This window comes from Stomoxys calcitrans, chromosome 2 (genome assembly GCF_963082655.1).
Source record: "Stomoxys calcitrans chromosome 2, idStoCalc2.1, whole genome shotgun sequence".
Lineage (NCBI taxonomy): Eukaryota > Metazoa > Arthropoda > Insecta > Diptera > Muscidae > Stomoxys > Stomoxys calcitrans.
This window is the reverse complement of record NC_081553.1, coordinates 84,024,906-84,039,246: the sequence shown is the minus strand read 5'-3', so window position 1 is coordinate 84,039,246 and position 14,341 is coordinate 84,024,906. Positions and strand designations below refer to the sequence as shown.

General features: G+C 37.6%; 1 protein-coding gene across 2 annotated transcripts in view; it reads left to right on the top strand.

Annotated features, from left to right (window-relative positions):
* LOC106083314 (uncharacterized) overlaps positions 1-11,138 on the top strand; it is a 254,888-nt gene extending 243,750 nt beyond the window's left edge. For both annotated transcript variants that reach the window (XM_059361528.1, XM_059361527.1), the window contains 3 exons: positions 10,452-10,684; positions 10,744-10,911; positions 10,977-11,138. In XM_059361528.1, coding sequence (XP_059217511.1) covers positions 10,452-10,684; positions 10,744-10,911; positions 10,977-11,126 — 551 coding nt within the window. In that variant the 3' untranslated portion in view covers positions 11,127-11,138. The remainder of the gene's footprint in view (positions 1-10,451; positions 10,685-10,743; positions 10,912-10,976) is intronic.
* The last annotated feature ends 3,203 nt before the right edge of the window (positions 11,139-14,341 follow it).

Here is a 14,341-nt window from a genome sequence, read left to right as displayed (position 1 = left end):
ACCTTTGATATGAGCCACATATTGGCCGAAAAATTTTTTTCCTTTGGGGGTGTTTTGGAAAAGGGGTGATGCCCTAAATACATGGTTCTACATTTGGATATCAAATACGTATTCTACTCCCAAATACCTTTATTTTAGCCCCATATTGCGGTTTGCGGGGTATTTTGGGAAACGGGTAGACCCCCAGAAAATTGGTCGCGAAAATGGGTATCAATTCTTGCTCTCCCCCCGCATTCCTTTCATTTAAGCTCCGAATTGACATGGTCGGTAAATATGCCCGATTTAGGGGGTGTTTTGGAGATTGCGGTGATCCCCCAAACACTAAGCCCGGAAAATATATCAGCAGCGTGCCCCATTCTCTTATATTGGGTTGCCCAAAAAGTAATTGCGGATTTTTCATATAGTCGGCGCTGACAAATTTTTTCACAGCTTGTGACTCTGTAATTGCATTCTATCTTCTGTCAGTTATCAGCTGTTACTTTTACCTTGCTTTAGAAAAAAAGTGTAAAAAAAGTATATTTGATTAAAGTTCATTCTAAGTTTTATTAAAAATGCATTTACTTTCTTTTAAAAAATCCGCAATTACTTTTTTTGGGCAACCCAATATCTATGTATCATTTATTTGAAACCCATATTGTCATTGCCCTCAAAATTGAAATTGAATCCTTATTGCAAGGATTCAATATGCCTTATTGCAAAAGGCAGCAAATATGTCCGGTTTGGGGTATTGAATATTTAGTCCCACTCTCTTTCAGACTCAAATTGTCCTGGTGAGGTAATATGTCCTATTTGGGGGTTGTTATGGTGGTGGGACGTCCGCTAGACAGTTGGCCCCTAATGTTGATATCAGATACGTGGTCTGATATACGTGGGGGAGTCCACATACCTTTTATTTGAGCCTCATATTTTCATAGTCGACAAAGATGACAGTCTTTGGGGGTGTTTTGGGGGATGGGCGGCCACTCAGTGAGTTGGCCTTGAAAATATATATCGGATTCGTGTTCCACTTTAAAAACCCTCTTATTTGAGCCTCATATTGCAATAGTCAGCAAATATTTACTAATTGGGTGGTGTTGTGGGGGTGGGGTGGCTCCATAGACACTTTCCCCGAATATTGATATCAGATTCGTGCTTTACTCACAAAGACCTTTCATTTGATCCCCATATTGCTATGGCCGTAAATTTGTCCCCTTGGGGGATGTTTTTGGTGAGAGGCGGCCCCGCAAACAAGTGGTCCCATATTTAAATATCAGATTCGTATTCTACATTCAAATACCTTTTTTTTAAGCCCCATATTCCCATGGTCAGTAAATAAGTCCTCTTTAGGGGGTGTTTTGGGAAAGGGGTGGACCCCCAGAAACGTGGTCCCACATTTGGAAATCAGATTCGTATTCTACTCGCAAATAGCTTTCATTTGAGTCCCATATAGCCATGGTCGATAAATATGTCCGATTTAGGGGTGTTTTGGGGCTAGCACTTGGTCCGACAATTGGATATCAGATACGTTTTCTTATCCTCAATACCTTTCATTTGAGTCCCATATTGTCATGATTGGTGTAAATATATGTTTGGTAGGTTTTTGGGTGGGGCAGCCCCCCTGGGTACCCCATCCGAAATTTGGATACCAAATTTTTATTTTTAGGGTACTATATGAGAGCACACAAAATTTCGCTTAAATCGCACCACCCATCTCCGAGATCTGGCGTTTCTGAAAACTAGAGTAAGGAGGAGGTTCCGCCCCCCTTCAGATATCAAAAAATGTAGTACCCTATTTTCACCACGGGGTCAATATGTACCATCTGTGAAAATTTCAAGAAAATCGGTTCAGCCGTTTCTGAGTCTATAAGGAACACACAAACATACAAACAAACACAAATTGATTTTTATATATAAGATTTTGCTTATTTTTCCATTTTTATACCCACCACCGAAGGATGGGGGTATATTCATTTTGTCATTCCGTTTGCAACACATCGAAATATCCATTTCCGACCCTATAAAGTATATATATTCTTGATCAGCGTAAAAATCTTAGACGATCTAGCCATGTCCGTCCGTCTGTCCGTCTGTCTGTTGAAATCACGCTACAGTCTTTAAAAATAGAGATATTGAGCTGAAATTTTGCACAGATTCTTTTTTTGTCCATAAGCAGGTTAAGTTCGAAGATGGGCTATATCGGACTATATCTTGATATAGCCCCCATATAGACCGATCCGCCGATTTAGGGTCTTAGGCCCATAAAAGCCACATTTATTATCCGATTTTGTTGAAATTTGGGACAGTGAGTTGTGTTAGGCCCTTCGACATCCTTTGTCAATTTGGCTCAGATCGGTTCAGATTTGCATATAGCTGCCATATAGACCGATCCTCCCGTTTAGGGTCTTAGGCCCACAAAAGCCACATTTATTATCCGATTTTGATGAAATTCGGGGCAGTGAATTGTGTAAGGCCCTTTGACATGTTTCATTAATTTGGCTCAGATTGGTCCAGATTTAGATATAGCTGCCATATAGATCGATCCTCCGATTTATGGTGTAAGGCCCATAATAGCCACATTCATTATCCGATTTTGCTGAAATTTGGGACAGTGAGATGTGTTAGTCCCTTTGACATACTTCTTCAATTTGGTCCAGATCGGTTCAAATTTGGATATAGCTGCCATATAGACCGATTTCTTGATTTATGGTTTTGGGCCCATAAAATGCTCATTTATTGCCCGATGTCCCCGAAATTTGGAACAGTGAGTTAAGTTAAGCCCCTTGACATACTTCTGCAATATCGCACAGATCGGTCCAGATTTGGATATAGCTGCCATATAGACCGATATCTAGGTTTTAGGTTTTGGGGCCATAAAAGACGCATTTATTGTCCGATGTCGCTGAAATTTGAGACTCTTCGACGTCCATCTTCAATTTTGCCCAGATCGGTCCAGATTTGAATATAGCTGCCATATAGACCGATCTCTGGATTTAAGGTTTAGGGCCCATAAAAGAGGTAATTATTGTCCGATTTCGCCGAAATTTGGGACAGTGCTTAGTGTTAGGCTCTTCGACATGTTTGTGCAACTCGGCCCAAATCGGTCCAGATTTGGATATAGCTGCCATGTAGACCGATATCTCGATTTAAAGTCTTGGCCCTATAAAAGGCGCATTTATAATACGATTTCACTGAAATTTGACACAGTGACTTATGTTCGGCTTTACGACATCCGTGTCGTATATAGTTCAGATCGGTATGAAGTATATGAGTATAAGGTATGAAATTTTCACCGAATTTTGATGAAAGGTGCTTTACGTCTATACCCGAGGTGGTGGGTATCCAAAGTTCGGCCCGGCCGAACTTAACGCCTTTTTACTTGTTTATTCTCTCTTCCCAAAAACAGTAGTCTAATGTTTATCCAAAATAAATCAGCTGAATCAAAACAGCTGTTTTCGCCCCATATATGTGTATATTTTTAGCTGAGTGCATGGTGGTGGGTTTTTAAGTTTTGGGTACTCAGAAAGGAAAATTGCCTAATGTTTAAATACCTCTGGTCTAGAGAATACCATGCAAATTACTTCAACGGTAAACTATTTTCGCGCTGCATCATTTTATCGTTAATTGATCTATTAGAAACTCACACACCCAACATAGTTGTTATGATATTCGATGGTTTTCGAAAACAAATTAAATTTACATCAACAATTGCTAATATGGATAGTGATCGCAGATAATATTCAATTTTTGTTGAAAAGTTAATTGGAATAAACCAAATGACATCACGTGACAATAATTGTGCCTAGAGAACTGGTCAAATTTAAATAAGCAGTAACTATTCAAGCTTAAAGCACTAGACGAGGCTGCAATCATGCAGCTCAAACTACTAAATTTCGGCCTCTATTTATCTACCATTTTTTTGCTTCAAATGGATGACACTTTGGCTGGGCTATCCATGTTTAAGTTTACCGGCTTAAAATGTCAGGATCATGACAAAACTTTCTCTCATTTTTCGCAATGCGAAATAAAAGAGATACAACCTGGTGTATTTGGCCTCAATGTCAGAGTGGAATTGTACAAGACTCCAGTTACAAATACCTCGATAATATTTCTAATTTTGTTTGTAAAACCATGAAGTTTGAAATTTTGATTACCTTCTCAGATGTCGGGAACTGTTTTGAAAAAGACAAAAAGATCAAAGAAATATCGCACATTTATTCCCAAGAAGTCAGCTGATTTATGTGATTATTTTCGTAATAATGGAAGATATCAGATTTTGAAACTTGTTTTCTCCACATTTGAACATGCTTCAAATATAAATCATACATGTCCTTATAGGGTAAGACTTCCAAATGACTCGTATGTATTTGAAACAAGTATATTTTATACTTAAACTTATGCCTTTCCTTAGGATGCGATTATTGTAAAGGACCTGCTATTGGAGGAACAGAAATTTGCTTTACTTCCATTGGAACCTGCAGATTACCAAGCATTGGCGAGCATTTATGCTTACAATGATTTGAAGGCAACAATTGAAGTATTGTTCTCTCGCTACGCTTAGAAAGTAGAGTATGGCAATTGAAGCATGTTTCAAACACAAATTACCTTAAAGCTTCATATAAGCATAATAAATGTCTAATAAAGCTACAACTGAATATTGTATCAAGAGTTTTTTTTTTCTGTGGATTGGGGGAATTTGTCGAAAATTATTTCAAATACAGCATATTGTTATAACATCCACAATAGGATGGGGGTGTACTTATTTCGCCGTTCAGTTTGTAACACCTCGAAATATTCATCTAAAAGCCTATAATATAAATATATTCTTGATCGTCATGACATTTTATACCCATCACCATAGGACGAGGGTATACTAATCTTGTCATTGCATCTGTAATACCTCGAAATATTGATCTTGGACCCCATAAAGTATACATATTCTTGATCGTCTCGACATCCTGAGTTGATCTAGCCAAGTCCATACGTCCGTCCACCTTTCCCTCTGTCGAAACCACGATAGCGGTCGAACGCTATACTTAATATTAATGTAAGTCATTGGGGACTGCAAATGGGCCGTATCGGTTCAGATTTGGATATAGCTCCCACATAAACAGATCTCTGATTTGAATAGTTATTGAAGCTTTATTAGACACACAGCATCTTTTTTTTACAGCTTTATAAGAATTTGTCTACTAAAAACATACACCAAATTGGCATCGACTACCTTTTAGGGGTAGCGAGAGAACAAAATTTCAACTGAAGCCTTCAAATCATTATAAGCATAAATGCTCGCCAATCCTTGATAATCTGCAGGTTGAATAGGAAGAAGAGATAATTTATTTTCATCCAACAGCAAATCCTTGACGATTATCGCATCCTAAGAAAAGACACATGTTTAAGTATAAAATAAATGTTTTATTAAAAAAATAATTACCTTATAAGGACATGTATGATTTATATTTGAAGCATGCTCAAATATAGAGAAAACAATTCTAAAACCCTGAAATTTTCCACTATCACGAAAGTATTCACATACATCAAGCTTTCTTCTGGGAATAAATGTCCGATATCTATTTGATCTTTTTGGCTTTTTCATAAGCACGCACGATACCTAAGAGAGTATGTAGTTGTAATTTCAAGCTTCTTGCTGTAAAAATCAAAATTAGAGAATTTACCGAGCTATTTGTAACTGGTGTTTGGTACAATTCTACTCTGATGTTGAGGGCAAGTACGCCAGGTTGCATCTCTTTCAATTCGCATTGGGCAAAGTGGGAAAAAGTTTTGTCATGATCCTGACATTTTAAGCTGGTAAATTTAAACACGGATGGCCAAGCCAAAATGTCATCCAGTTGTAGTAAAAATGTGGCAAAGAAATAAAGGCCACTACTGTGAAGTTTGAGTTGCATTGTTGCTGTCCCGTCTGGTATTTAAGGCTTGAATTGGTACAGTTGATTTAAATTTTAGCAATTCTTTATACAAAAGCGTTGACAAATGATGTCATTTGGACTATTTTTATTTCAATCCAATATAATTCCAAACAACAAATGGAATATTATCTGTGATCACTTATTCAAGTTAACATTTCGTTGTTGGAGTTTAAATTGGATAAGAGAATAGGAATAGGAAAGTAATTTCGCAGCAAATGAGTTGTACTATGGATCCCAATATCCGACCTAAATATGGGGTATATCGGGTCATATTTACATATGACTGACATCTAGACCGATTTAGTGTCTTAAGCCCATAACCTGATTTCGCTAAGATTCGAAGGAGACAGTTTTATTATGCCTATCGACATTCAACCTGAATATGGTTTATATCGGAATATCTTATTCTTCTTCTTTCTATTGGCTTGCTCAAAATGTAATTGCGGATTTTTTAAAAGAAAGTAAATGCATTTTTAATAAAACTGAACTTTAATCAAATATACTTTTTTACACTTTTTTTCTAAAGCAAGCTAAAAGTAACAGCTGATAAGTGACAAAAGAAAGAATGCAATTACAGAGTCACAAGCTGTGAAAAAAATTGTCAACGCCGACTATATGAAAAATCCGCAATTATTTTGTGGGCAACCCAATATATATATAACCAGTAAGGAAGGCCAAAAGTCGGGCGGTGCCGACTTTATAATACCGTACACCTACCCTATAAGTACAATGTGAGAGCAATATCCAATTCTGAACCAATTTTGGTGGACCTCGGCGAGCCAATATGTTCAAACTGTAATAACTACGGTTGACAAATGACAACATTATTGGAAATTACCCAAAATCTGAGGAACATATATATGGGAACTATATCTAATTCTGAACCGATTTCGAGTAAACTTCTCAGATAAAGTGGTAGTCGTCGAGTAAAGCCTTGTGGAAAATTTTGGCAAGATTGATAAAACAATGCGCCTGCAGTGGCTCTAGAAGTGAAAATCAGGCGATATTTATATATATATATATATGAGAGCTATATCTAAATCTGAACCGAATTCCATGAAATTCATCGTTAATTTCATGGTAAAAAAATCCTTCTTGCCGAATTTCTAGAGAATCGGTTAACAAAAAACCATTTTATTGCAGTATTATTGAAAATCGGACGAACATATATATGGGAGCTATATCCAAATCTGAACCGATTTTTTCCAATTTCAATAGACTTCGTCTCTAGGCCGAAAAACATGCACGTATGAAAACTTAAGACGATCGGATGAAAACTGCGAACTGTTCTTTGTACACAAATTAACATGAACAGACAGAAGTCAGAAGTCAGACGGACACACAGACCAAATTTAAAAACGATCGGATGAAAACTTCGACCTGACGACAGACGGACATATAGACGAACATAGCTAAATCGAATCAGAAAGTGAGAGTCGATCGATATACTTATCAATGGGTCTATCTCTCTTCCTTCTGGGTGCTACAAACAAATGCCCTAAGTTATAATACCCTGTACCACAGTAGTGGTGTAGGGTATGAAAATTTGTGTATTTTTGTTGTTTGTTTGTGGGTTTGTAAATTTGTTTGTTCCGTATAGACTCATAAAAAGACTTTTCAACCATATTAGGTGTGATGGCTTCAAGGGTTGTACCTTGGTATGTTGTATTTGAATTGTTTTAATAGCGAAAACTCATCTATGATACAATTACCACATTAACCACGCTCGACGACCCTGTCTAATAGCTGTACTTTTTCCCAATGCCTGTATTTTTGTGTAATGACAGACATTCTTTCTGTGACAAATTACACTTCTTCCCTACTACACATAATTTTATGCATCTGTTGGAAATTGTATTGATGGCTTCGAACGCTAAGACAACAGCAATGGCTCTCGTCGCTGCTCCGTGTGCCCAGGTTCGAATCCCAGCCAGGCTCTGCCGATTTGTTAATTTTTCAAGTTTTTTGCCTGTTAGGGCGAAGATCAATAATATTACAATTCTTGTTTGTTTCTCTTTGGAGACGAACTCTTGATCTTGATCTTCGCCCTAATGGGCAAAAAAAATTGAAAAGTGAAAAATTCGGCAGAGCCCGAACTAAAATTTTAACAACAAAAGCCCTGAAAAAATATCAGAATCGTGCTCTACTCTCAAATACCGTTTATCTAAACCCCATATTGCCATTGGTTTTGAGGGAAGTTTACAGAATGAGGAGTCCCCCAAGCACATGGCCTCAAAATTGGTTATCAAATTCGTTTTCTAATCTCAAATACCTTTCATTTCAGCCACATAGTGGCATGGTCAACAAATGTTAACCCTTTGGGGGGGTGTTTTGGGGAAGGGGTAATGCCTTAAATACATGGTCCTACATTTGGATATCAATTTCGTAATCTACTCCCAAATACCTTTATTTGAGCCCCATATTGCGGTGGTCAGTAAAAAATTGCTGTTTGTGGGGTATTTTGAGAAAGGGGTAGAACCTCCAAAAATTGGTCTCGAAAGTGGGTATCAATTCTTGCTCTTCCCCCTAATACCTATCATTTAACTCCCAAATTGACATGGTCGGTAAATATGCTCGATTTAGGGGTGTTTTGGGTGGTCCTCCAAACACTTAGCCCTGAAAATATATCAGCAAAGTGCTCTATTCTCATATATCTATATTTCATTTATTTCAACCCCATACTGCCATTGGCCTCAAAATTGCATATTAAATTCGTTTTCTAATCTCAAATACCATGAATATAAATCCCTTATTGCAAAGCTAGCAAATATGTCCGGTTTGGGATATGGGGCCTAAAAATTATGAACATCGAGCTCCACTGTATTGAAGACCCAAATTGTCTTGGTGAGCAAATACGTCCTATTTGGGGGTTGTTATGGTGGTGGGACGGCCCCCGACACGGATGGTCCCGTATGTTGATATCAGATTCATGGTCTACTCCCGAATACCTTTCATTTGAGTTCAATTTTTCCATAGTAGGCAAACATGACCGGTTTGGGGGGTGTTTTGGGGATGGGGCGTCCACTCAGTGCCTTGGCTTTAAAAATATATATCAGATTGGTGTTATATTCTAAAAAACCTGTGATTTGAGCGTCATATTGCAATGGTCAGCAAATGCTTCCTATTTGGGTGGTGTTATGTGGAGGGGTGGCCCCATAGATACTTTCCCGAATATTGATATCAGATTTGTGCTTTACTCCCGTAGACCTTTAATTTGCGCCCATATTGCTATGATTGTAAATTTGTTCTCTTTGGGGGTTGTTCTCGGGGATGGGCGGCCCCCGAACACTTGGTCCCACCTTTGAATATCTGATTCGTATTCTACACTCAAATACCTTTGAACTAAGCCCCATATTACCATGGTCAGTAAATAAGTTCTGTTTGTGGGGTGTTTTGGGGAGAGGTGGATCCCCAGAAACTTGGTCCCATATTTGGATATCAGATACGTATTTTACTCGCAAATACCTTTTATTTGAGTCCCATATTGCCATGGTCGGTAAAAATGTCCGATTTAGGGGTGTTTTCGGGATTGGGGTGGTGCCCCAAGCTCTAAGTCCAACAATTGGATATCAGATACGTTTTGTTATCTTAAATACCTTTCATTTGAGTCCCATATTGTCGTGATTGGTCTATATATATATTTGGTAAGTTTTGGGGATGGGGCGGCCTCCCTAGATGCCCCATTCGAAATTTGGATACCAAATTTTTGTTTTTAGGGTACTAAAAGTGAGCACAAAAAATTTGGCTTAAATCGCACCACCCATTTCCGAGATCTAGTGTTTCTGAGAATTAGGGTAAGGGGGAGGGTCCGCCCCCCTTCAGATATCAAAAAATTTAGAACCCTATTTTTACCAAGGGATCATTATGCAGCATCTAAATTTCAAGAAAATCGTTTCAACTGTTTCTGAGTCTATAAGGAACACACAAACCAACAAACAAACCTACAAACACAATTTGATTTTTATATATAAGATATCCGAATCTGAACTGATATAACCCATTTGCAATCCTCCACGACCTATATCAATATTAGGTATCTGTGCAAAATTTCAAGCGGCTAGCTTTTTTTTCGACTCAGGATGTAGAGACGATCAAGAATTTATATACTTTACGGGGTCCTAGATCAATATTTCGAGGTGTTACAAACAGAATGACTAGATTAGTATGCCCCCACCCTATGGTGTTGGGTATAGAAATCTATTAAAATTTTTTATTGCGAGTTTTTTAACTTGTTCTGAACTGATTTTACCTTACTTTTGCTGATTGTATGGATGATTAGCTCTAGTATCTAAATTTTTTTTATTTATATTCTAGATAACCATTTTCCATTTAATTGTTCTATTATGACCATTTTTTCTCGTTTAAATATCTAAGATACAGTTTAAATTTTTGCTCCATGACCCAAATTAACTTTGGTATACAATTAACTAAAAGCTAATTAAATACCCAAGCGAACCACTCAGAGTATGTCAAAATGTTCTGCAATATTGTAGTCAGTACAATTAATTTACAATAAAAACACCATAAAACAATTCTGCTCTGTTTCAGTGATGGTGAAAATTTTCTGCATTGCTGGACTTTGTGCCTCAGCCATATTATGGCTTTCAATTGACTTGGTCAACGCTGCTGGGTCCAAGTATAAATTCACAAACATTAAGTGTCAAGATCATGACAAATCCTTCTCCCACTTCGAGCAATGCCAGTTGAAAGTTGTAAAACGCGGCGTTGTTACCCTCAATGTCAGAGTTGATTTGTACAAATCCCCCGTAACAAATAGCACGGTAAAGTATTTTCATCTATCGAAGTTCAAAGCTCTTTAAAAATCCATCTTCCCAATTAGATGAATGTGACAATTTTGAAAAAGTCTAATGGTTATAGGGCAATTATCCCCAATACCACCATTGATGTTTGTGAATATTTCAAAAACACCAAACGTTTTCCCATCATTAGAATGATTTTTGCTATATTTGAGGAGGCTTCAAATTTGAATCATACATGCCCATACTATGTAAGTTGGTGTTTGATAGCTAATTGGGTGTTTTACATTTAACGTTTTTGTTAAATATTTCACAGGATTCAATTATAATCAAGGACTTGCTGTTGGAAGAGAAAAATTTCGTCATGTTTCCCTTTCCCCCCGGTGATTACCAATATTTGGCAAACATCTACGCATACAATGATTTGAAGGCAACCATTCAAGTATTTTCCACTAAATCTGTTTAACATCAATGTAGTGAACGCTTTTGTGATTTCACTTAAAAGCTATACCCATTACAATAAAACAAAGCAAAATAACAACCAAAGTTCAATTAAAGTTCAATGAAATTTAATTTCGCCAAAAATTCTTATAGAAATGATAGGCTATAAATCCTGATGGAGGCATCGTAATGGTTTTGGGGTGCTTTTTCATTGCATTTTGTGGTTCATAAACGAAAGAATACTCGAAAAATGGATCACCATTTGCGTAGAGATGTATCGGAAAATGCAATGAAAGAATATGTGGTTCACAACACACATATTCATTCGTTATTATTGACGAGAATGCTCCAAAACATCAACAACCAGGGCGTTAAACCCTGGTTTTTCTAACAAAAATATAGATTTATTGGTCTGATCCTTTCGGATTACCGTATCTGAACCCATTCAAAAAACTCTCAGAAGCTTTGAGAGTAGACAAGCTGAAATTCGCATGAATTATTCCAAAATGTATAAAAACTTTGGCTAAATATCTCCCAAAAGTTAGTTGCAAACCTTCCCCAGAGTTGAAGAGCAGTATTTACATGGAACGACCACTCAACTAGTCATTAGAGTTAACTGTGTTCTAAGAACCTGTCGAACAATCCGAAGAACCAAATTAGGTTACGCAAATCATATCTCTTTTTACCTGATACATAAAAAATATAAGAATCCCAAATTAGCTTTCTAAGGAAAAATTGGGTGAAATATTTCCTTGCCGCTTTATACAAATTGAGCAACTTTTTCTCATATTTTTATACCCTCCATCATAGGATATACCAATTTCGTCATTCCGTTTGTAACACCTCGAAATATGCGTCGAAGACCCTATAAAGTATATATATTCTTGATCGTCATGACATTTTTAGTCGACCTAGCCATGTCCGTCCGTCTGTCTGTCGAAAGCACGCAAAATTTCGAAGGAGTAAAGCTAGGCGCTTGATATCTTGCACAAATACTTCTTATTAGTGTAGGTCGGTTGGAATTATAAATGGGCCAAATAGGTCCGTGTTTTGATATAGCTGCCTTATAAACCGACCTTGGGACATGACTTCTTGAGTCCTTACAAGCTGCACTTTTACTCCCATTTGGCTGAAAGTTTGCATGCGGTGTTTTGTTACGACTTTCAACAAACGTGCCAAATACGGTGCAATTCAGTCTATAACCTGGTATAGCTCCCATATTTACCAGTCTTTCGATCATCCTTGTTCGGTTCCTAGAAGCTTTAATTTATGCTAGTTTGACAGAAGTTTGGTATGTAGAATGAAATTATGGCCTTCAACAAAATTTATTTTGTATAAATTTTTAGCAGAATCCATGGTGGTGAAATCCCAAGATTCGGCCCGGCCGAACTTAATACGCTTTTACTTGTTTCTTCTATAATCCCCTTCATAATTAAGCAGCAGTAATTTTCAGCAAACAACAAAGTTTTCAGCAGTCCGCCTGCTGCTCTGAAATTGGAGAACTACTGCTATAATATCAGCAAAATTAATTTCTAATATTCAGCAGACAGTGTTTGATATTTTCATCAATTTTTCTGAATTTATATGAGTGTATATCAAAATATGATCCGATCCCTTATTCGGTTGTCGACAGATCTAGTCTACTCACTATTCTAAATTTCAGCTTAATCAAGTGATTAAAACGTTTTTTATGGGCTGAAAACCCTAAATCGGTGTATCGGCTTAAATGACGGCTCGGGGTATCGGCTTAAATGACGGATGTAAACCATATTCGGTTCGAGTTTTGGGTCGCACAGCGCAACTAATTGTTTCAAATTTCAGCGATAGTGGATAATAAAAGAGGCTCTTATGATCTGAACACTGTATATCGGCAGATCGATCAATATGGCAACTATACCCAAATGTGGTGAAAGCCACCGTAGCGCAAAGGTTTAAATGTCCGCCTATGCCGTTCAACGCCTGGGTTTGAATTTTGGCGAGAACATCGCAAAAGTTTTCATCGGTGGTTATCCCCTCCTAATGTTGGCGACATTTATGAGGTGTTATGCCATGTAAAAACTTCTCCTCAAAGATTTGTCGCACTGCGGCATGGCTTTCGGATACGGCTATAAAAAGGAGGTCCTAAAAATTGAGCTTAAAACTTGCATCGAACAACACTCATTGACTCATTGCCCCTGTTCATACGCAAATTAGCAATACAAGCATGTTCCAATTTAAAACACTTTGGGTTCAGATGTCGAAGGGTCTTATCCAACTCACAGTTCTAAATTTCAGCGAAATCCGATAATAAATGCGCTTTTTATGGGCTATAACCTTAAATCGGCAAATCGGTACTATTGCAGCTGTACTGATGTGGTATGATATGGACCGCACTCGATAGACGAATTAATGCTCAACTCAATGTTTCTAATTTCAGCGAAATAGGATTATAAATGAGGCTTTTATGGACCTAAATCGGTGGATCGGTCTATCGGTATATATGGTCATATTTGGACCATATTCTATTCGGATGTCGATGGACCATAAAACTAATTTTTCTACAACTCAGCGAGATCGGGTGATCAATGCGACTTTTTTTGGCTTAAAAACCAGCAGCGGCAGATCGGTCTATACGACAGCTATATCTTAAGAAGGCTTGATAGAGACCATACGCGGTTCTGATATCGGGGCCCTAGTGCAACTCGCTCTTCTCGATTTTCGCGAAATCGGGTGATAAATTGTTAATGGCTTAAGACCATATATTGTCAAATCGGTTTAAATAACAGCAATGTGTTCACATTAATGGCTTAAGACCATGAATTGTCAGATCGGTTTAAATGACAGCTATGTGTTCACATTGCCCGATATGGAACATATTCGATTAGAGTTTGGGGGCCCCAAGTACAAATCTGTATTTCAAATGTCAGAGAACCCGTATGCGGCTTTGATGGGCTTAAAACTTTAAGACAGCAGTTTTACACAAATATAGTCCTATTTGACCCATTCAAGGACGTATATACCCTACACCATTTGTTATACACTACATCACTTTTTATTCCCTACACCACCACTATGGTAGAGGGTATTATAACTTTGTGCATTTGTTTGCATCGTTAAGAAGGAGAAGAGACCCCCCTTTTAAGTATATCGGTCGGTTAGGATCTCTTTCTGATTAGATTTAACTATGCCCGTCTGCCTGTGTACCCGTCTGTGATCAAGGTCGCATTTGTTGTTCGATTATCCTAAAATTTTCCATAATAT